This window comes from Apis florea, unplaced genomic scaffold, assembly GCF_048593485.1.
Source record: "Apis florea isolate Af1SG1 unplaced genomic scaffold, ASM4859348v1 contig_2350_pilon, whole genome shotgun sequence".
Taxonomy (NCBI): Eukaryota; Metazoa; Arthropoda; class Insecta; order Hymenoptera; family Apidae; genus Apis; species Apis florea.
In genome coordinates this window covers 3,062,942-3,085,021 of record NW_028256565.1, presented here as the reverse complement: position 1 = coordinate 3,085,021, position 22,080 = coordinate 3,062,942, and the positions used below count along the sequence as shown (strand labels likewise).

Sequence of the window (22,080 nt, the reverse complement as noted above, 5' to 3'; positions counted from 1 at the left end):
TTAATAAAAATATTAAATATTTTTATTGCAAATTGATAACTACGAATAGATTTGTAATCGTAACGACGCAATTCCACATCCTAACCACACACACACATATAATGTGGAAAATACGTCGGGCACGATACACCAACTCATCGTCAATCGCTAAAAAATTGTTAATAAACTTATCAACTATGATCATCGTATCCATCACCTCTCTCTCACCCAAGTAGCACCTGGGCACGTGAGCGAGATCGAGGCAATGAACACGGAAGGGGTTAAACCTGAAAATCCTGAGCTAGAAAGATAGATTAGTATAAATGTAATTAACGGGCTAAAGAATTTTAATCTTGTGATTTCGTGATATCTCAAATTTTAAAATTTTATAAAAAGAATTATTAATTAAAAAGAAGATATAATAGAAGATTAAAATATAATTCATTGAAGTAATTGAAAATTTCAGAATTAAAAATTAATACCCTCAGACGATTTCTCCATCAAAGCATATTTTCGAAAATACGAAAGAAATTAAAAATTTGTAGCTTTGATTTCAAAATCTGCCTGTCGCGAAGTGTCTTCTTGCACTTAATATTTAATATAATTTCGAGGGGAATGATTAATTTGAAACAATTTGAACAATATTTAAAAACCGCGATGTGCAAGAAAACCTAGCCTAATTAATTATAAATAAAACACAGAAAATGTTACTACTCACGAGTATAATAAACACCCATGGTCACTATGCTCGTTGCAAAAATCTACGTATACAACCAGCCACTCGTGTCGATTCGGACCTTTCGTCCTACGACATGATTGAGTGGACCGGAGGAACAAAAATACATGCGACTCACCATTGATGCTGCTGATTAGAAAATGATCCATCGTGAAGAACATCATTGTATAGGAGGATATCGAAGTCTCTTTTTGGAAGAAACACTGACTCTATACATCCGAAACGAACAACATTTTAAAGAAAAACTGTTACAATCGGCGAACAAACACTGACTCTAATTTCGCGTTATTCATTAAAGGATTCAAATAAACTATTACGAAGCAAACACTGACTCTAATTTCGCGTTATCCACTAAAAGATTTAAATTAATTATTACGAAACAAACACTGATTCTAACACTGATTAAATAAATAAATAAAGAATAGTTTATTATTCAAAGAATTATTAATTAAACAATAATGATTGAATATACGCGTATTAATTGAAGAATAATATTCAAAAATAAATAAATCACATACCTGCTATAAATTACGACGTCTAATCCGAACGAATTTCGACGACACAATGACGCGCGATACGACTCGCGACAATTTCGATTATCGAAATTTGGTATGGGAAGGGATACGTTCGATAGATCGACAACAAACACCGAACGTACGTATATGGAAATATTCTAAATACATTTATCTTTGGAATTATATTGACAATCGAACAATAATTTACACAAACGGAAATCACAATCGTAAAATAAATGTTTAATAATTTTAAAATAATATTAAAACGAAATAATAATCGAAATCAAATCAAATTCGAATCGAAGGCAAATTCGAATACAAGCCACCGGTCAATTGTCAAATAAAAGAACGTCGTAAACGACAAAAAATATAAAAAACTATTTAATTTTGAAATATTGCTTAATGATTAAAACAAACACATATTACATAAGACTATTAATAGCTAATAAATTACACAATTAAATATATAATTACACACAATTTATGAAACACGATCTATCACCACGATTTTCAACTGTAGACTGACGTCATGCGCATTACAATGCGCACTAAACATTATGGAAATCGAGATGGCGCTCAATGTATTAGCAAAGGACGAAGGTAATTGTATTGGTAACTACGCAAGTAGCACTACCTGTAAATTTAAAATTGAAAATTTTAAAATATGAATTTTAACTTTTAACATTATACTAATATTTTATTAATTTCAAAATTTGTTGATACGATACAATAATTTTATTAATAATCTATATGATATAATAAATTTATTAAATATTGTACAAAATTTTTTTTGACATCAAAGTTTATTCGATTTCGTATATTAAAAATTATGTGTAAATTTATGTGTATATATTTTATTCGTGATATATTTAAAATATATTCATTTGCGACTGCAATTGTTTCGCATTTTTTATTTGTAATTATCGATATATTTTATTAAAAAAATTATGATCGGATGAAAAATTACTGTTTATTATCTACAAATGATAAGTCAAATATTTTTTGGCATAACTGATTAATTTATTTTTTAAATGTTCAATTATTTCTTTAACTATTTATATAATTATTTATATTATATTTGTTTTTTTTTTTATTAATTCATTATATATAGTATGCAAGAAATTTCAGCATTTTCCAAAGAGATGGCGTTACTAATTAAGTGGTAAAAAAGAATTATTTTTATAATTTTATAATTTTAATTCATACATATATTTTATATAATTTGTATTTCTTATAAATCATATATGTATATATATTTATTTTATTTATATTATTTAATGTTATATCAATTGTCTGTCTGAAATAATAGAATTAATCTCAATATCAAGCTATTGAATTAATAATAATATTAATGAAATAGAACATATTAAATTATTTATTATCGAATATCTCGCTCATAATTTTTTTATTTAATTTATTAAAATTTATTATTTTTATATGGCAAAAAAAAATATATTTATTGTTTAATTGATTAATAGTATATTAATAGATATATATAAAATATATCTCAACGACAATTAATTAATCTTTATTAATTAATATATTAAACGTTTTGATTAAAAATTTATACGTAAAAATAAAACAAACAATGTGTTACTTGTATATGCTCATTATATGTATATGCATAATATAAATATATCATATATCATAATGAAATAAACAAATAAAATATGATTTATAATGAATATGTTAAACATTTGAAAAACTCTTCAATAAAGATCGGTAATCATCACTACAGCAACAGATAGCAATTAACTCATGTTCTTTGCAACTATTCGCATGCAAAAATCGACAATCCGCTAATTTACATTGATAAGGTAAATCGTATGTGTAAGGATCTGTGCAGCAACATGCATCGTGCAATAATTTTTCTCCGCAATAGGGAAGGACAGAAGTGTCGCACAATGGACATTTCCTGAAAAACAAAGAGAAATTAAAAGATTAAAAAATTAAAATTTGCATCGTCAATTAATTAGAAAATATATTTACTTGTTTTGAAGAGGTCTATAAATATAATCCGTTGGAAAATTATAATATTTAGTATTGTCTTGATACGACTCCGTTTGCAACGTTGGTGTGAATGGTAATGTTAATTTTTTTTCTTTTGCTTGATTGTCTAATATGCTGCTCTGTTCGCCTTATTAGCATATAAGTTAAAAAACATAATAAAATATATATAAGTATTGTTTCAAAGTTAGAATTGAAGAGTTAAACATTTTTTGTAAGGAAATAAAATAAAAATATAATATCAATAGTATCTTCTGAATAACATTGATAATTTTGAATGAAATTACAAGTGTCAACATACTCACTTGATTCAGCAACAACATACGATTGTATAATCAGAATGGTGGCGAATATTACTATGATAATATGCATATTTTTCACACGATATCGAGACACACTTTTTAACACTTTCGAATATGGGCACACTTTCCGACACTTTTGCAGATTTAATTCTTCAATTTCTTTTCAAAACCTACGCAACGTATATATTTACAACACGCTCACTTACAGTTGAATCACTTAAATGGTCGATCAGCAAATACCCGTTACTCGTAACAGATTCAGATGTTCCTCTCTTTTTGAAACGATAAATAAAAAATGAGATCAATCGCTAAAAAAAAAAAAAAAATGAGTTTCTAAATCTATTTTTAATCGTTTCGTTAATAATATTTTTTTAATGTATTTCTTATCGTTCCAGATTGAAATTTCGATTATCTTTTCTGAGATTGAGAAAAAGTGCGTCAGGGACGAATTTTGATAGAAAGTTAAATTGTACAGATCCGGTTTAATTTCGCAACCATAAAATTTTATTGCCAGCCATAAGAAATTTTATAAAATTTTGGCTTCATGACCTATAATAATAAATTATAATAATTCCCCTTAGTGATTTAAGAGTGAGTATCTATTATTTAAATTATATTATTAAAAATATTTAATAATATTTATATTTTGTTTCGTCCAATAAGTTTTTTATACGATTCTTAAATATTCTTCTTTATCTTAAGAAGCGATAATGTTGCAATAATTCGATTGTGAGCAAATTTTTACGCGTCTCGTGTAATCGTTTTACCTTATTGTTTATAATTAAGGAACTATCGTTTACGTAAAATTGCATCACATCCGCAACGAAAGAAAAAGATTAAAAGATTAAGATTTCAAGTATGTGTTTGTACATTATTTGTTGCATTTCACCCATTAAAATACAAATACAACCGCTATCATATTCATTTATATTTCTTTGTACAATTACATTTCTTCACATACTATATACACGAGAAATCGCAAAAATTGTTTCTATCAAATTAGTAAAAATTTCATTCTTCTCGTTGCCACGTGTTATAAACATTCATTTTGCTTTTAATATTTCTTGTACGGTGAAAAAATAATTTATTAAAATAAAACTTATATATATATATAAAATATTTGGTATTAAACGTGTATTATTAATTAGGCCGGCTAAAAGAGCAACCTGAGCACCGTTAATATCGCCAGGAACTTTATGAGATTTATATTCGTTGATGATCCTGCTGTATTTGCTAAATATTTCCCTGAAAGAAATGAATTTAACGTGAAATAAAATTCTACAACTACTAGAATGAAATTAAACATAGAATTTCCATGGAAAGAAATATCTTACAATGAATAATCTTTCTATTAAATTTTTAATACATCTTTCAAGATGTATCTTTTGTATGTAAAATTGTTCTAACCTGTCTCCGTTCTTCTATTAATTATAAAATTTCGCTCTCATCAATTTGCATTTACGCAACAATATCTAATACCCTAATCATAGATAAAGAGTAACTTACAAATAGAAGCTAAGTAGGAATGACAACAACATTCCCGTAACCTCGCGTATTCAGCACAATCTCCAGCTTGCACCTTGCATTCCTCGGGCCCGACACGACAAGTGTGCGTCACGAAGGGAAATACCTCTGAAACAATAGATTCATAAGTGCAACGAACAGAATTTCGATATTTAAGAAAAGTTTAAAATCAGTTTAAAATAGAAATCGATCTCGTATGATATGAATATCTCGATTTTCAATTAATAAAATTTTATTAGCCAATATTTTTGGATACTATTTATTTATATTTGGATTTTATTAATTGCATTAACGATCAATTCGTAATGAGATATTAAACCGATTTCCAATCGGAACAGAACACTTAATAATTGATAAGAATGCTATTCGAATTAAAATCATTATGTTAGAACGAGATATTAAAGGTTTCCGATTTCCAATCGGAACAGAACACTTAATAATTGATAAGAATGCTATTCGAATTAAAATCATTATGTTAGAATGTTCAGAAGACATAATAATAAGAAGTTAATTTATAAGAGGAATTTCTTTCCTTTAATTTTTTTTTTTTTTTTTTTTTATTAGCTAATAGATAAAATTTGCTTCCGAAAAAACGGAATTATTTTTCACACGATCTGTAATTCTTTGTGCAATATAGAATGAAATTTCATTGTTGTTTCTAGCCTACTGTTATTTAGTATACTCTGCACAATCGAATCGATTGATTGCTTAGAAATAAGCAAAGAAGAACGTGTGATTCATAAAATTGATCAAAACGAACTCGTGTATTCGATTCGTGCACACGATGCGTGCAGCAATGCAATTTTATTGCTACTACCATCATTGTCATTCGTATAAACTTGGCACGCATTAACAGTAGCAAGACTAAGCTTGCATAAAGCGTTGTTACAAAATTAACTGTTTACAGGTTTTTCAGGAATCATAGTTGAAATCGTACGTCCCAACTAAAAAGTACTTAAAGTAACACAAAATAAATTATTTAAAGATTTATCCCCAACTATAAATTTTAATGTTGTCGCACACAAAAGATCGATTATCTTTCTCGTTAAAAATATGGAAAGCTATTGTATCTATACAGAGATAACTTTTAAAATATTCGCTTATTTTATTTAAAAAAAAAAAAATGTATCTATTCGCGATTATTAGCATTTTTTTTTTTTTCAAAAGAAGAAGTTATTAAAAGTTATCGGCAAGTATTTGCGAGTAAAAAATGAATATGCGCCTGATGGAAAATGGGGAACGATTTTAAACAAGTAGATATTTATTTATTTGTGCGAAGCGAGGTCATCGGAGAGATTAGGCTAATTAGAAATTCGAGTAAACGGAATTAGAGGTGAATGGCCGATAGCTACGTAAAAAGTACGAAGGAAGAACGCGCGGAATACCCAAGTGTTCCTGTTTAACGGCTATGCGACGTGTTTTGCGTGAATCACCTAGGTATAGCCACCCTATATGCGCGCATTATACTCGCGTGTGCCTGACAAGGATGAATCGTTAAACGAACAACGATGATTTCCTGAACAGGTGATTGTCCTTCCGTTCAGCTGGATTTGAAGATGCTTCGCAAAAATTCATTCCTCAAAGTTTCTCGAAGCAAACGTTACGATTTCGTTCGTTGCAGATATTATTATATCGAAATATTCTCGTTCTATTTATTTTTATAACAATAACGTATCGACAAAGTTCAACCTCATCGACAACAATGATGGAGAAATTGTTTCGATTGTTTAAATTGTGAATCCTGTATTTTTAAATTCAGATCACATCAGAAATTGATTATTTATTCCGTGGTACGAATTACAAACGATTTGCGACAATTTTAGATCCTGTTATCATGATTCGTTACGCGAAGTGTTGCGTAATCAAACCGCGCACGAATTGTTCGCACGCACATCGTTCTTTCTTTTGATCGATTTTTATATACGTAAATCGCAAATGAAGGACACCCTAAAAAAAACACAAGCAGCGTAATTGTAAAAAGTGAAACAAAGAAATCTATTAGAAATCAAGGTGATGGTTCCATTTTCCATAATCATTGCAACATTGAATGAATAATGCAATATGGAATATAGAAAGTTTTGCATCGTTGTAAGACGTTTCCAAAAGATAGAAGAACATTGTTAATTTACCGTTAACGCTGCCATCGCAACAACAATGATCATTTATCACGCTTCCATCTCTGCAGTAAGTCATCTCTGTATTCGTGCAGGGCTTGCATCCTGGGATTGGTCCTGTAAACGACGAACGAAATATAAATACTAATCAAAGATAAAACAATTTTTGCGTACATTTTTAAAGAAGAAACCAGCACAGAGCTTGGAGGAGCTTGTTTTATAATATAGCAAGAACATCATATTATCTTAAGTAAGTAAAAAAAAAAAAAAAAAAAAAAATTACAGATTTTTAACGTTCAATTAATTAAAAATTACATTTCATTATCCTCGTTTCGGTTATAACGTAGAACTGTTATTAAACGAGACTATAATCGCATCAAATCGAGAGAGTACATGTATAATTCACATTAATTGGTGTCTCGAGGATTTTTACGCAATTGTTTTGAAATTGTGCCGTGATGTTGTAGATTGTACTGATGTTATATCATCTTATTAATATTCAGATATTATCATCATATCATATATATATATAAAATAATATATATAAAACAGTTATAAAATATCATTAAATTAAATTAAACTAAATCGACTGGATCTCCTTACGATTAACCTTATTACGAAGATTTATCAAGTTCGAATAAAAAAGAATAAAAGAAGCGAGCGAAAATATTAGAACTGCATGGATTACAGATATTGATTTATTCAAGGATAATTTCAGAAATAGCATCAGAAATACTACTATTCTCAGAATATTGTATATATGTTGTTGCAAATCACTGAAATATACGCTGACAAGCTTAAATCGTCGAACAAAACAAGTAACCTTGGTTTTTCACTTCCTGTCCACGATAACTATTACATGTGGAAAAAAAAAACAGAACAAGAAGATCATTTTTTCTTTCTAACAATTATTTTCAATAGTATCAAAAAAAAAAAAAAAAAAGAGAGAAGGTAGGCTTGGCAGATCATGCAACGAACCTAATTAGACTAGATGAAGCGACAATCATTCGAAATGGAATGATCGAATACCTTTCACATCCGTACCCGCTGCAATAGTTGAACACAAAGGCCAATTAATAAAATGAGATTTCTTCAAAGTTATAATTGATCGTGTGGAATGGAGAGTGACCGAAGTATCTGTTTAAACGGATCAAAGGGAAGTTATTTTCGGAAGGAAAGATAAATAGATTTGGGTGCTTCGTAAAGATGCTTTATAGACCAGACGTTAGAATGAAGTCGGACAAGGGGCTTCAGACGTGTAACGCTTTTAGTTATTGGGATGTGTGTTAAGTACGTTAAGTTACCGGGATAGAGCTGCAACTTTTTCGCCTCGTTAATTGCCTCCTCGTATAGGACTTCATGCTCCAGGAAATATTCCTCGTCCGGATGATGGTTCACCACTGTGACCGATTCGAGATCACCGAGGATCAGGATCACTATCAACACTGTAAATGTGACGGCGTGGTTCATGCTAGGCCCTCTTCTTCGACATCTTCGATAATCGTCGAGATTATGCGATTTGCTTTTACGTGGATACCTCTCTCGCTTGATTCTGCTATTGAAAAAGATGATAAATTGTTTATGAAACTTATTGCTAATTTATTGCTGAGATGAACAAATAAAATAATTGTATCTATCTCGATATATTTTCTATCATCATCATCATCATCGCTGAATTCTATCTTTTTTCTATCCCCTAATAGTAATTTTAATTTTAAACCATCGTTTTCACACACAGTTTTTCATGCTTTTTCCTTCATGTTCCTCGTACGCATAACATAATAATAATTGTCGTAACCGGAAGTATATGCAAGATTATAGGATAAGCACACCGGTGGGAGGGTATACTATACGATATGAACGATAACGATTGTTAGGATTATCCAAGGTAAGTTTTGTGAAAGAACTTTTTGTATTCGACACGAGGTGTTGTCAGCGTGTACGCACAATTTAAATAATGGTTCTTCCAACCGTGTAATCGTTGCGTCAAGCAATATTATCCGCTGCATTATATGAATATGAAAATCTATTTAACAACTAATAATTTTTAATAAGTTAATTAATTGCGTTTATCATCGATATCTACGCGCATCATCAAAGAAAATAAATATTTCAATGCTTGCTTCAGTCATCGCATGAAATTACGGCGAAAATTAATATTAAAATTGCATAATTGCATCGCCTTATCGTTAAATCCATTATGCATGTGGCTGGCTTGTTCTAATGTTATAAGTTGCGAACGCGAAATTCGTTCGCCTGGTTTTGATATCGATCGTCCAATTCGTTTCATTTTGGGAATGATTCATCCTTGAATGTTACCCCTGTTGGGTAATTTTCCTATTCGAGTTATGCCTGTTTTCGTATCTAGAAATTTTATTCAGTTTTTTACAACAAATAGTACAAGTTAAAACAAAGGGTATATAATTAAAGGAGGGATAAAATAAAACGATAATAAAAATAACGAAACTATAATAGCGGAGACAATTAAAAGAAAACGAAAGAGATTATTTATAGATGAAATTTGGATCAAAACGTATTTTGATGTACACAGGATGACGATAAAATAGTCCAGCACACCTATAAACGAAAAGATTCAAACAAACGGAACGATCCATAATCCTTCGGACAAATGTCTATTTGTGTAACATTACAATTTTGCTATACCGTTACCCTTTTCTTTAAATATCAATTTGTGAATTTCTCAAAGCGTTTTGTTCATAAATCACGTTTTGATCCTTATTACGATTCTCAATTTGTAATACCTACAACAAAATGTTTTTGTAATTAATATCTGAAACACGTACAAAGCGGTATATAATAAAAAAAAAAAAAATGACAGAGTGTGGAAGTAAAAGAATAGCGACAAGAAAAAACGAGATAAATGCAAGAAGTTACATTCGCTCTGTGAGTCACAATGACAAAGACAGACGATCGTTAATTAAGCCCAATTAAGGGCCCTGTACGCGAAACACGGATGTCTTGACTTTTCGAATCAAGGTGGTGGTATCGCGGTATGTCTTCCTGTTAATTGTTGTCCTCGTTTTACACAGAACATGGATATTTCGTTTTTCATAGAATTCAAGAAACGAATAGATAGAGAATTGGCCGTAAATACATTTGAAGACGTAAAGTTAATTAAGGTATTGAACACGATATGACGGAAAGCGGACACGGTTTATCTACTTGGCCAATTACGTCACTACAGTGCTCGTTTTCTGGAGACTTTGAAGAAGAAGACTCTGAAGAGGAAGACGCGTGAAACACGGGCAATATACGTGAAAGAATAATGGTAAGAATATTGAACGAAGTTAAGTCAAGGTTAGTTATAAAACTATTAATGTTGTAATTTTATAACGCGACGAGGAATCATTGGCATTAAAATTTCAATTAGACGTAGGAGTATCTTCCAATTTCTTGGAAATTAATATTTTTTAAAATATTATGATTTTATATTTAAATATAAAATAGTTTTTAATAATTATCATAAATAAAGATATAATATCAATTATTAGATCGACCATTCAATAGTTTTTTACGTGCAATTCATATTTTTTTAAAAAAATAAATGGATAAAATATGTAAATCATATCTTAAGTTAAAAATCGATACTAAATTTGCTACTTGATATTTTATTAATACAAAAAAATATTGAAAATTTGTTTTGAAATTATAAACAAGATGAAATTTCAAATTGTTTTTTGTTCATACTTTAGAATATCAATATTAAAGTTATATTAAAGTTATTATTAAAGTTCATATTTCACTGAATTATGATTTGATGACACAAATATTTACGCGTATTATAAGAGGTCTTCATCTTCTTATCTTAAATATGAAAAATAAAGATGTTCTTCCCCCATCGATAATGAACATTGACACTTGTAGCGTCTCTTGCAAGAAATGAAACGTTTGCCCGTATCTAAAGTCGATTTTTTTAATTATATTTTCGAGAAGAATCATTTTATCTTTATCAACCTTTGACTTCGACTCTTAAATTATCTCTTTTTTCCTTTTTTTACAGCCGTAAAGGAGGAAAAGACGATGAAGGGGAAAACTTATTACACTTATCTTCTTATCGTAGTTGAAACCTAAATTTCAAAAATTTAATATATTATTAATAAAATTTGATATTTTTATTAAAATAATTTTAACAATAAAACTATCCAATTTATAAAACATCTCCATCGATGTATACATACTTTCATTTTCATTAGTCTATATTTTCCGTACAAAATATCTTGCATTTTACTTCTTAATAAAATTAAAAGGAATATAATGTAATATAAAATATTGTCTTACCATTATTTCACCCCATTGAACATTCGAGCAATCAATTATTGAAAATCCGTTTTTCTCGATCGAATTCTTCGAAGTACCATGTTCAAATTCACTGGCACAAAATAATTTCAATCACATTCAACGAGTCACCTGCATTGTATTTATATTCCTAGAGATGAAAATGAAAAGGAAGAATAAAGAGGAAGGTGAAAAACGTTTGAGAGTTTAAAAGTTTATAAATTGTCGCATTGTCGATAAAAACGTGAATAAAAGAGAATGAAAAACGTAAAATTTTGTCCGACTGGACAGACGTACAACCGTCGAACACTACAGGCTGCGTTGAACTGTCGGCCGAGGGCTGAAAAGAGTATTGGGCACCACTACCACCATCACCATCGTACTGTTCCATACTACTACAACCACCACTATTCTAACCAAACTTGTTTAAGACGCATATTTAAGACGATGTTTAAAAAATATTTAAAATCATTTGAAATTAAAGTTTGGTTTATACTTTCACTTTTTGTTATATATGTACACAATATCACGATTTCTATTTAAAATTATTTTGATATAATAATTTCTCTTGACAAATTTAATTTTTTTATTTTTTATCTTATATATTTGTAAATAATTTTTAATTTTAACGAACTAACTCGTTAAAATAATTTTGTATCTTCGAAACGACGATACGAAGTTTAAAAAATTTGTTTATATCGGACAAACTTTTTAAAGAAGTGTCGTAACTTTTAAAAATATTAAATTTAAGATACATTTATTTCGTGATTAGCGATCAATGTTGGCTCTATTCACATTTAATGGGCTCATGTGTACACTTTTACAGTTCAATAACTGAAAACTCTACAACAAAGAATACGTGCTTCAGAATACAAAATACTTAAACGTTTAATCATTTGTATAAAATACGTTACGAACCGGCATATGATTTGCGTGCGTAAAACCTTAATCCCAAATTAGATGGCAGCATTTGTACTAGTTTTTCAATTCAAATGTATGAAAAAATAATTGAAGTTTTTTATAAATTCCATGAAGTAGAATATATATCATATGTATTGATTGATATATTTCGAAAAATATCTATAACTGTCGAACGATCGAAGATGAAATATTTTTTAACTTATAATAAATTATATTATTATATCACTGGTCAATTCTTTAAAATATATTGTTAGTATATATAAAATATATTGACGTAAATTTTAGCATTGATAAATTGTTAATTCTGAAATGAAAGAAAATAAAATTAAAGAAAAAGATTTAATCTAAATTAAATTTTTGTTTTTTATAAATATTAATTAATTTATATTTTATTTTTCAATTATTCTACTAAATAAAATCTTATATTATAAATATTTTAAATATTAAAATTACAAATCCTCTTAATTATTCAATTTACCAAATTTACAATTGCGCATATTGCAATCATTATTACAATCATTATTTTTTTTTTATAAAAAAATCGTAGTTGGAAACATTTCTCGCTGAAGATTACGTATGTTGTGCTTAGATCATTTTTGCCTCATAGTAAACATCTGGATTTTTGTATAGGGATAGGTCCACGCATAAAGGCTTCGTGAAAGGGCATTTATAAGAAAGCATTAAAAACCTTGCGAAGAAGGGTCGGTACGTTGCTTATTGATCTTGTTGGCGAGTCCTGCCTTGATTCCTTGAGTCCTTATATTCACCGATAATTTCAACGTTAAAAGAATATTTTTATAATTTTGTCTTATAAAAAAAATCATTATTTTAATAAATGTAAAATAAAATAATTATAAAGAAAAGGATATTCCAATTTCCTCCTTACATTAAATTTTTTCTTTCTACAATCAACTTTAAAAATATAATACAAAATAAAAACATAGATATATATTTTTTTTCAAAAATATCGATAAACATATATAAAGATTACCAAAAATTTATTAATTGAATTATTATTAATAATGAAGTATAGATAAAAATAGAAGAAATCCCTTATTGATCCTTAAATACAGGCCATGAACTTGACAAGGATATTTCTATATAGTATATTTAGTATTTGTGATTCTTTGACCCGTATGTTTGGTTTTTTGTTTGAAACAACTGTCTTTTTATATAACTATTTCTATAAATATTATATCAACAAAATAAATGCTTACCAATAATAGTTTAAAAAATTAATTAAACGTTGACTTTTTAAAATCAAAGTAATTCATAAAGATTAAAATTGTGTAATTCGATTAATTTATTATATTTATCATGGGTGTGCCATGCCTAGCCCTTATACGCTCCACATACGTTTTATAACGACACACCTTATATATGGCCCCTGGAAATGTACAGGTAAAATGATCAATTTATAGCCACAATACGTCTGCTTACATATCTGATTGACATTCGTTACCCATATGTTGGTAATACACATAGAATTCTATTTAAAAATGAATAATAATTAAAAATAATATTTCGTTTCAACTAATTGGTTATTTTTAATATTTAATATTTCAATATTTAAAAATTATAAAATTAAAAAATTTTTTATTTAAAAATATATAAATCTCATAATTCATATATACATGATTTACAAATTCGTTCAACAAATATTTGAAACAATCCTAATTATGATAATATTGAATTGTATTCAATTATAATTTCTATGATCATAAATTTATACAAAATTATATTAATATAATAATTATAATAATTAAAAATTAAAATAAACTTAAGTTTCCTTAACTTGGAAAGAAACATAAAAGTTTAGGTTAGGAAATAAGTTGATGTAGATTGTTTTTATGTTTCCTCATCGATTTTATTGATTTACATTGATCCAGTTCTGCTCACTATTAACTTGTTTCCATTTAACTGTTTAATTTTTCTAGGTGAAAGAAACTCTCTCTGGCAGTGAGACTGTTATATCTCAATGAACGGTTTATTTAGTTTCCTGTAGTGTTAAACAATGCGGACGAAAATGAACGTAGGCGATAACACACGCGTGTTCGCTTATAACTATTCCACTAATTAATTGTACAATCTTTAAATGATAATTCATTGGAACATTTAATCTGTAAAATTGGAAATATTTTATATAATATTTATAATCTATAATATTTCAACATGTACATATAATAACTAGTTTTATAAATATATTACATTATGTTATTCCTTTCTTATAATTGGTTTATCATATACATACTTTTGATTTATTTTTAAAATAGAACAATTTGATTGGTTTATTGTATTTAAATATGAAACAAATTTGAATTCGCGCTTTTTTTACATTATTTTTATATGTCATTGCAGTAAATATAAAGAATTTGAAAATACATGCGCGAAAGAAACTATTGCGTGCTTTAAACTGCATTATATACAGTTTCTGCCGCATTGCATAGTTCAAGCTGGAAACGTCAGCACTCTAAATAGAAATGTCTTGAGAAGCACAAGAGAAGTGCGGAATTCTCCATCTATACAGTATTTGTTACTTTGTAATTGCATATTAAGATATAAACTTCTATTTATATTTGCAAGAATAGAATCAAATATAATAATGTCATCTGAGCCAATATTAAATCCCGTAAGTATTATTTTTATAGATTAAAAAATTATTTGATCCAAAAGTAACAAAATGACTGTCATTGATTAAGAAAGAATGCATACATCTGCAATGCTGATGTAATTGCAATGAAATATAATTTGTTCATATATTAAATGAATTATTTCATTAAATTTTTCAAATTACTTTCAATTTTCTATATAAAAATCATATTATATAACATAAAAAAATTTTAAAAATGTATGACAAAATTGAATTGAAAGAATAGAACAAAATATAATAAATGAAAACATAATAATATGATTTTTTAATCCAATTTAATGTAATTTAAATAAAAATATAAAATAATTGAATTTATCTAGTAATTAATTTGTATAGTTTAATAAGTTTACATTTTATATTATTTTATATTTCTATTTTATATTTATATTTCAAAATAATAATTTTTATATTTTTTTTATTCAAATTAATTTATCTTTAAAAATTATTTTTTTATTTAAATAGCCTATTCCTTATGTGGGATCTATTGAAGGAGGTTTAAAACCTGGAAAAATGGTAAAAATTCAAGGCAAAGTTTCTCCTGATGCTGTACGTTTTGCTATAAATTATCAACTAGGACCTAATTTAAACCCAAGAGATGATATAGCTATTCATGTTTCACCACGCTTTCCAGAAGGATTTATTACTAGAAATCATATAGAATCAATGACTTGGGGTATAGAAGAAAATGAAGGTCCTATGTTGATACAGCCTGGTCAAGAATTTGAAATTCTTCTTTTATGTGATCATAAATGTTATAAAATTGCCATAAATGGCAGACATTTTACAGAATTTAATCATCGATTATCATATGATAAAGTGACACATTTGGTTATTGATGGTGATGTAGAAATACAATCCATCTCATATGAAATTGTTCCTATAGATCCACCTAGTTCTCCTAAAATATTATCTACACCAGATGTACCTATTGCTAACTTTGGCCCACCACGTAATTAAACATTTTATATATTTTTTTTTTATCAATTAAATAGACATTTTTTAAATAAATTGTTATTAATTTTTAGCTCCTGGTGGATTATATCCTACAATACAAGGTGGATATGGTCCACCTCCAGGTCCTGGTTATGGTCCACCACCTCCTGGTCCTGGTTATGGTCCATCACCTCCAGGTCCTGGTTATGGTCCTCCACCTAATGCATATGGAGGTTTTCCTCCAAAATCATATGGATATCAGCCTGGATATGAAAAGCCTGAAGAAGAAGATGCATTTAGTGGTTGTTTGGATAAAGTAGGCCTTGCATTAGGAGGATTAGTTGCTGCAGGAGGTATAGCAGCTGCTGCACATGCTATAAATGTATATAATTCAAATATTTCAAAAATAGTAATATATAATACATAATATAATAATATATAATATTATGTATAATAATTTAGAAAAAAAAAGATGAAGTTGAAAAAGATCAAGAAAAGTCTGATGCTTCTAAATCAAAAACAGAAAGTGAAAGTGGCTTAGGAAATCTTGGGTCTCTGGGTGCAGCTTTAGCAAGCAGTTTAGTGACCAATGCTTTAAGTAATTCGCATGCACAACAAGGTTATCCCTCCCAACAATCAAGTGGTGGTGTATTAGATTCTATTCTTGGAGCATTAGGTATGATATAGTAGATACATCTTATACTTTAAAAATAAATAAGTCTTTTCAAATTGTAAAGATATTTTAATTTGTTTATAAATAGTGATATTATTGAATTATATAATTCAATAATAATTGGATATAGAAATACTTGATAATAATAATATTTATTATTCATTCACAAATCATATATTTATATTAAAAATCATAAAAATTTCACAATTAAATTTTAATTTTAATACTAACTTTACATAATATATATATATATATATAAGGTGGAAGTAGTGGAAATAATACAGCACCACCTCCAACTCAGCCAAGTGATCCATTGACAGGAGCTTTAGGATCTATTATTGGTGGTGTTTTTGGTAATGATGGAAATCAAAAATCAAATTATCAACCTTCAGGAGGTTATGGAAATTATCAACCTTCTGGTGGATATTCTAACCAACAATCAAATTCAGGTTCAGATCTTTTATCTGGAATAGGATCAGCAATTGGCTCTTCTTTGCTTAGTTCAGCTTTAGGAGGTCTTACAAAACATGGTAAAGATGTAAGTATAAAATGCTTTAAGAGTTATAAATATAAAAATTTTTTAATCTATTTATATAATTATTTTTATACAGAAATCTCATGAAGATAATCATTCAACTCCCCCATCAACTTACACATCAAATTCTATGAAACCTTCTGATAATTCTGCAAATAATTCTTCTTCAGGACATAATCTAACAGCAGAAGAAATTTCAAAAGGCCTAGGTTTGGATGACTAAAGTAAGTTTGAATATAAATTCATATATAATGAAAGTTATGCTCTCTTATTGTTATTTAATATAAAATGAATTCTATTATAAATATTACTAACTGAAATATGTGCACAATATGTTAGGAATGTTTAATGCAAAAGGCAGCTAAGTATATTTTTGGCATAAAATATTTTAGTAAATAATAACAAGAAATACAATTGCTTGAATCTCACATTAACAAAATTAATATTTTTGTAAATATAAGATTATTTATTTAAAATAAATCCGCTCCATTTATGTTTTTATAAATAATACATAGATCAATTATAAACAGAATAAAATAAAATATTTGTAATAAAATTTTTTTAAGCTTTATAGTTGAGAATTTATAGCCAAGTTGATATTTTTTAAGATTTATTATATTTTTATAAAAATAATGATACAACTTGAATGCGTTAATACAATACAGAATATTTTGTTACTTGTTTTATTTTCTTAATACATAAAGAATAAATATATATATGTATAAAATATATATTATAAGAATATATTAATAAATTTATTCTCGATGAAAAACTGTTGATGAACATGTTTTCAATATAATTCTATATTTTTTCTGTAATGTAATAAGAACATTAAATATCTATAATATACAATTAAAATGTTTCAATAAACTTACATTTGTTTCAGATTTTAATACATCAAGTTCTCTTTTTTTTTTTTTTTTGTTTAAAAAATCCGATTTTAAGTAATATTAAAAGTAACAATATTAATAGTAAATTTCCTAAGATAATTGATAAAATTATAACTCATATAGCAATTTGTTCAGTTACCTAAAAACCTATTTTATGAACCTAAAAACATTGTAACCACAATAACATTATCAGATTTATGTCCAATTTTTTGAGTATATGATGTGATTCCAAAATATTAACATTTCCACTAGATAGAAAAAAATATGATATCTTTTCCTGCCATCATTGCTGTAATAAAGAATTAAAAAAAAATAATGATATTTTAAACATATAATTTAGAAATTATATAAAAATATATTAACATATTAAACAAAACCTTACATTTATAATTAAATAAATAAATATCCAATATAAGTGAAAGTTTTGTAATAGACAAAGAATTAAAAATGAGCCTAATTTGTATTTAATATATATACATTTTACATTGTTATTTATATAATCAATATAAAGTGATCTATTAGATGGAAAATTTGTAGAAAAATTAGAATCTTTTATAAATTTTTCTGATGTATATTTTTCAGTATTTGCAGTATAAATTTTAAAATTATCAATCAAAGTAGTTGAAACTGCGGAGTTTAAATAGGTACAATGAAATGGTTGATTATCTATATAGCTGCAAGTTGTGTCAGTTATATTGATAATCTATATATCTCCAATAGATTGCTTCCAGAAAGTTGGAATACTAAGTGTTAGTATAACTTCATTAATTGAGCTAGCATCCAATTTCTGAATTTCATAAATATGTTGAGACTGAATGCTGTTTAATTTTTTATCTTCATTTTCAAAAAGATATGAATATAGATCATGTTGAGTTTTCCTAAATGAAAATAATTGTAGTCATCATATTATATATAATCTATATATGAATAAAATATGAAAATATAAAAAAAGAATCATTAAATTAAGTAATAATAATTAATAAACATAGAAATATTAACTCTGCTATTGTTATATTAATATCAGTATCAAAATATATAGTGAAAACATTTATATTATTGAATGAATTTTTTTGTTCACTTTGTGTACTAAAATTAGTCCATAGTTGTATATGGTTAATATTAAATTGAACTTTACTTATATCCAAATTTAATATTATTTTTTTCTAATAAAAAAATAATTATGTTATATTTTTAAAAATATTTTAATATAAAAAATAAATTATATTTACGTTTTTTTTAAGTAGATTTCCAAGATCACATATTACTTCTAAAGTGTTATTTTTATAAAAATTTTCTATACATAAAAATGGTATATTTGCTAATGATAATATTTTTGATAATGATAATATATATACATATATTTTAGCTTAATATGCAGATTTTCCATTATTAAAAACATCTAATTTAAATTTAATAGTAAATGTAGATCCTACGATATATCTATTATTAGACTTTAAATTTGTTGAAAATAATATTTTCACATCTGAGGTACAAATATTATCATCATAGTCTAGAGCAAATAGTAATTTTGTGAGATTTTCAGTTTTAGAAAGTAATTTATTTATGATTGCACAAGATGTACAAAAAAAATTCAATTTTCTCTCATTGTTATTTAAGTTCTTTTCCAAAATAATTTTACAGATTTTTAATTAGATTTATTATGTTTTGAATATTTTGCTAATAAATTAAGCAGGTATAATATATTTTTATTAAAATAAATATTTTTTTAACTATATTTATAAAATTTTACCTTTAAATGTATTTCAATTTTCTTACATAAATTTTTAAATTTATATAAGATTTCAGAAAATTTATAAATATTAATATTATTTTTTTCTATATTACAATAAACCCTTCCATATATTTGATCTATTTTCAAAAATTTAACAACTCCTAAATATTGTTTAATATTAAATATTTCTTAAATATTATATTAAAGATATTAATATATCGAATTTTATTATAAAGATTTAATTATATACTTACGAAGGAATTTAGGAACATTTATTCCATCATAATATGTACATACATTAATTAAAAAGGAAGAAGAAATTATTAATAATTTTTTATCTTCATAGATCAATTGTAGTTATTGTGTAATTATTATAATAGGTTTTGATTTTATTAAAAAAGCTCTGATAAATAAGCTCCAATTGCAATATCAGGATATTTATCATCATTTATGTCACAGGGTTCTGAAATTGAAATTCTAAATTCACGGATATTTTTTGCAAATTGTTTTCCAATTATTCTTTGACTATAATGTCTAAGTAATCCATTACTATTGCCATTAAAGATATATATTGCACCAATTCCTTTTTCATATGGTGCACCAACAGCAATATCATTATAACCATCATAATCAATATTATCAAGACAAGATATAGTAAAACCAAATCTACTTTCAGATATTTTTCCATCAAATGATTGTTTTTCAAAATTTTCCTAATATTAATGTTTGAATTTAATATATAATATATATAATATACTTTATATTATATGTTATATTATACTTTAATATAACATATTTAGAATGTACAACATACATTAGATAAAGCAGTATATACATATATGTGACCTTCATCTATATCTCTTGACCATAATGGTGCTCCAACAATTAGTTCATCTTCAGCATCATCATTGAGATTACATAATGTTAAAGCAGCACCAAAATATTCTCCATATTATTCACCTCTTAAAAATTTATATTTATTTTTGCATTATTAATTTCAGAAAAAGTAAATATAATACACTTCCATTCATATTTGAATCTTTTGAAGTACCAGAAACAAATCATAATTCTTTTTTTATAAAATAACCAGATGTTACTGCATATCTTAAATAAAATATAATTATAAATTATTATTTTATATATTATTGATAAATGAATAAATGTTTTTTAATATTTTTTTATATAAATGTTTACGATTTATATTATAAAAATATTTAATTATTATTAAAAATATATTATTTACCGAAATAACTATTTTTACGAATTCTTTTTTCATTTTTAGTTGAAGGATTATAAATTGTATTTTTCCATAAATTGGTTTTTTAACAAATAAAGGTAAGCCTTTTCAATTAAATACACCAAGTCTACCTAATATTAAATTCCATTTTAATCCATTAAATACCATATTTATTGAAAAACCAATTTAACTCATTTCAAAATTATAAACTTTTCTATTATTTGAATATACAAAATTTGAATAATTTGAAAGTAATAAAATTTTGTTTTCAACTTCTTTTTCAAAAAATGTAATATTATTAACTGATAATAAGTAACAAATACCATTCATATATCAATTATATTTGTCTTTTTTTTTCCATTATGGACTACAAACCTATTTATAATTTTAACTAATTAAAAAATATTAATTATGTCTTCAGATATTAATTATATTTTAAAAAAATGTATGAAGAAATGAATAAAGAATTTAGACATACCACAATTCTAGAATTGGTTTTATTTTCTCAGCAATTATTGCACCAATCCAGGCATTGTCTTTAATTTGATTCCACTCACTATATTCACCATTTCCATTTTTATCAATAATCCATTCCTTACAGCTGTTATTAATTGAACATTGATATACAGTACCTGGTTCAATTACATTTTTTATTATACTTGAATTTGCTCTAGGAGCACCTACAAGAAGCATGGAATCTCTCTCCTTTCTGTATAAAGTGCAACAGAAAATCCAAAATAACTTCCTCTTTGATTAAGAAGTTTTAGGAATATTAAATATTTTAACATTATTAATATCTAAATTATATGTTAATATATTATATTTTAAAATTATAAATACAAAAATGAAAAACCATATATTAATTTTGATATTTTGATTAATAAAGTTATATATCATTTTGAATTATTAATATTAGTAAAGTGAACAATTAGAAAACATCATATGCACTACTTTTAAAACTGGAAGAAGTAAGAATTTATTTACAGGACGTGGTATGTATTTACAGGAAATGCTATATATATTCATACCACAATGA

The 22,080-nt window shown here is 26.3% G+C and overlaps 4 protein-coding genes and 1 long non-coding RNA gene across 7 annotated transcripts in view; 2 read left to right on the top strand and 3 right to left on the bottom strand.

Annotated features, from left to right (window-relative positions):
• Positions 1 to 4,088, bottom strand: part of LOC105736367 (uncharacterized) — a 189,004-nt gene extending 184,916 nt beyond the window's left edge. Inside the window, exons 1-3 of the mRNA XM_086904585.1 lie at positions 3,543 to 4,088; positions 3,220 to 3,367; positions 834 to 3,145 (exon numbers count right to left, since the gene is read on the bottom strand). Coding sequence (XP_086760711.1) covers positions 2,920 to 3,145; positions 3,220 to 3,367; positions 3,543 to 3,609 — 441 coding nt within the window. The 5' untranslated portion in view covers positions 3,610 to 4,088 and the 3' untranslated portion in view covers positions 834 to 2,919. The remainder of the gene's footprint in view (positions 1 to 833; positions 3,146 to 3,219; positions 3,368 to 3,542) is intronic.
• On the bottom strand, positions 4,021 to 14,830 carry LOC100871471 (uncharacterized). Of its 3 annotated transcripts, XM_086904583.1 has the most exons (11): positions 14,646 to 14,830; positions 14,190 to 14,514; positions 13,612 to 13,781; positions 13,083 to 13,150; positions 12,873 to 13,008; positions 12,392 to 12,698; positions 11,477 to 12,316; positions 8,482 to 8,732; positions 7,193 to 7,294; positions 5,046 to 5,171; positions 4,021 to 4,784 (listed from the first exon to the last, which is right to left on the bottom strand). In XM_086904583.1, the coding sequence occupies exons 8-11, from the start codon at positions 8,645 to 8,647 to the stop codon at positions 4,693 to 4,695; spliced, it is 486 nt and encodes a 161-aa protein (XP_086760709.1). In that variant the 5' UTR covers positions 8,648 to 8,732; positions 11,477 to 12,316; positions 12,392 to 12,698; positions 12,873 to 13,008; positions 13,083 to 13,150; positions 13,612 to 13,781; positions 14,190 to 14,514; positions 14,646 to 14,830; the 3' UTR covers positions 4,021 to 4,692. The 3 variants fall into 3 exon arrangements, with proteins under 3 accessions (XP_086760709.1, XP_086760708.1, XP_086760710.1); XM_086904582.1 differs by having other exon boundaries at positions 12,873 to 13,150; XM_086904584.1 differs by having other exon boundaries at positions 8,482 to 8,729; positions 12,873 to 13,150.
• On the top strand, positions 10,057 to 11,465 carry LOC147658108 (uncharacterized). Its single transcript, XR_015291082.1, has 2 exons — positions 10,057 to 10,466; positions 11,199 to 11,465. It is a non-coding gene; the product is annotated as an uncharacterized LOC147658108 (long non-coding RNA).
• LOC100871074 (uncharacterized) lies at positions 14,751 to 18,037 on the top strand. The gene is made up of 6 exons (XM_031918312.2): positions 14,751 to 15,023; positions 15,507 to 15,993; positions 16,070 to 16,359; positions 16,440 to 16,653; positions 16,911 to 17,188; positions 17,262 to 18,037. Exons 1-6 carry the CDS (start codon positions 14,997 to 14,999, stop codon positions 17,406 to 17,408), a joined length of 1,443 nt encoding a protein of 480 aa, XP_031774172.1. The 5' UTR covers positions 14,751 to 14,996; the 3' UTR covers positions 17,409 to 18,037.
• LOC147658107 (integrin alpha-PS4) lies at positions 17,941 to 21,941 on the bottom strand. The gene is given in 22 exon segments (XM_086904969.1): positions 17,941 to 17,997; positions 18,061 to 18,093; positions 18,095 to 18,229; positions 18,231 to 18,277; positions 18,280 to 18,364; positions 18,453 to 18,517; positions 18,520 to 18,953; positions 19,075 to 19,238; positions 19,305 to 19,719; positions 19,721 to 19,752; positions 19,826 to 19,968; positions 20,062 to 20,208; positions 20,211 to 20,520; positions 20,622 to 20,782; positions 20,785 to 20,823; positions 20,826 to 20,912; positions 21,051 to 21,098; positions 21,101 to 21,419; positions 21,523 to 21,551; positions 21,554 to 21,749; positions 21,752 to 21,806; positions 21,808 to 21,941. Coding segments are annotated over 22 exon segments (3,135 nt in total).
• Positions 21,942 to 22,080: the final 139 nt, after the last annotated feature.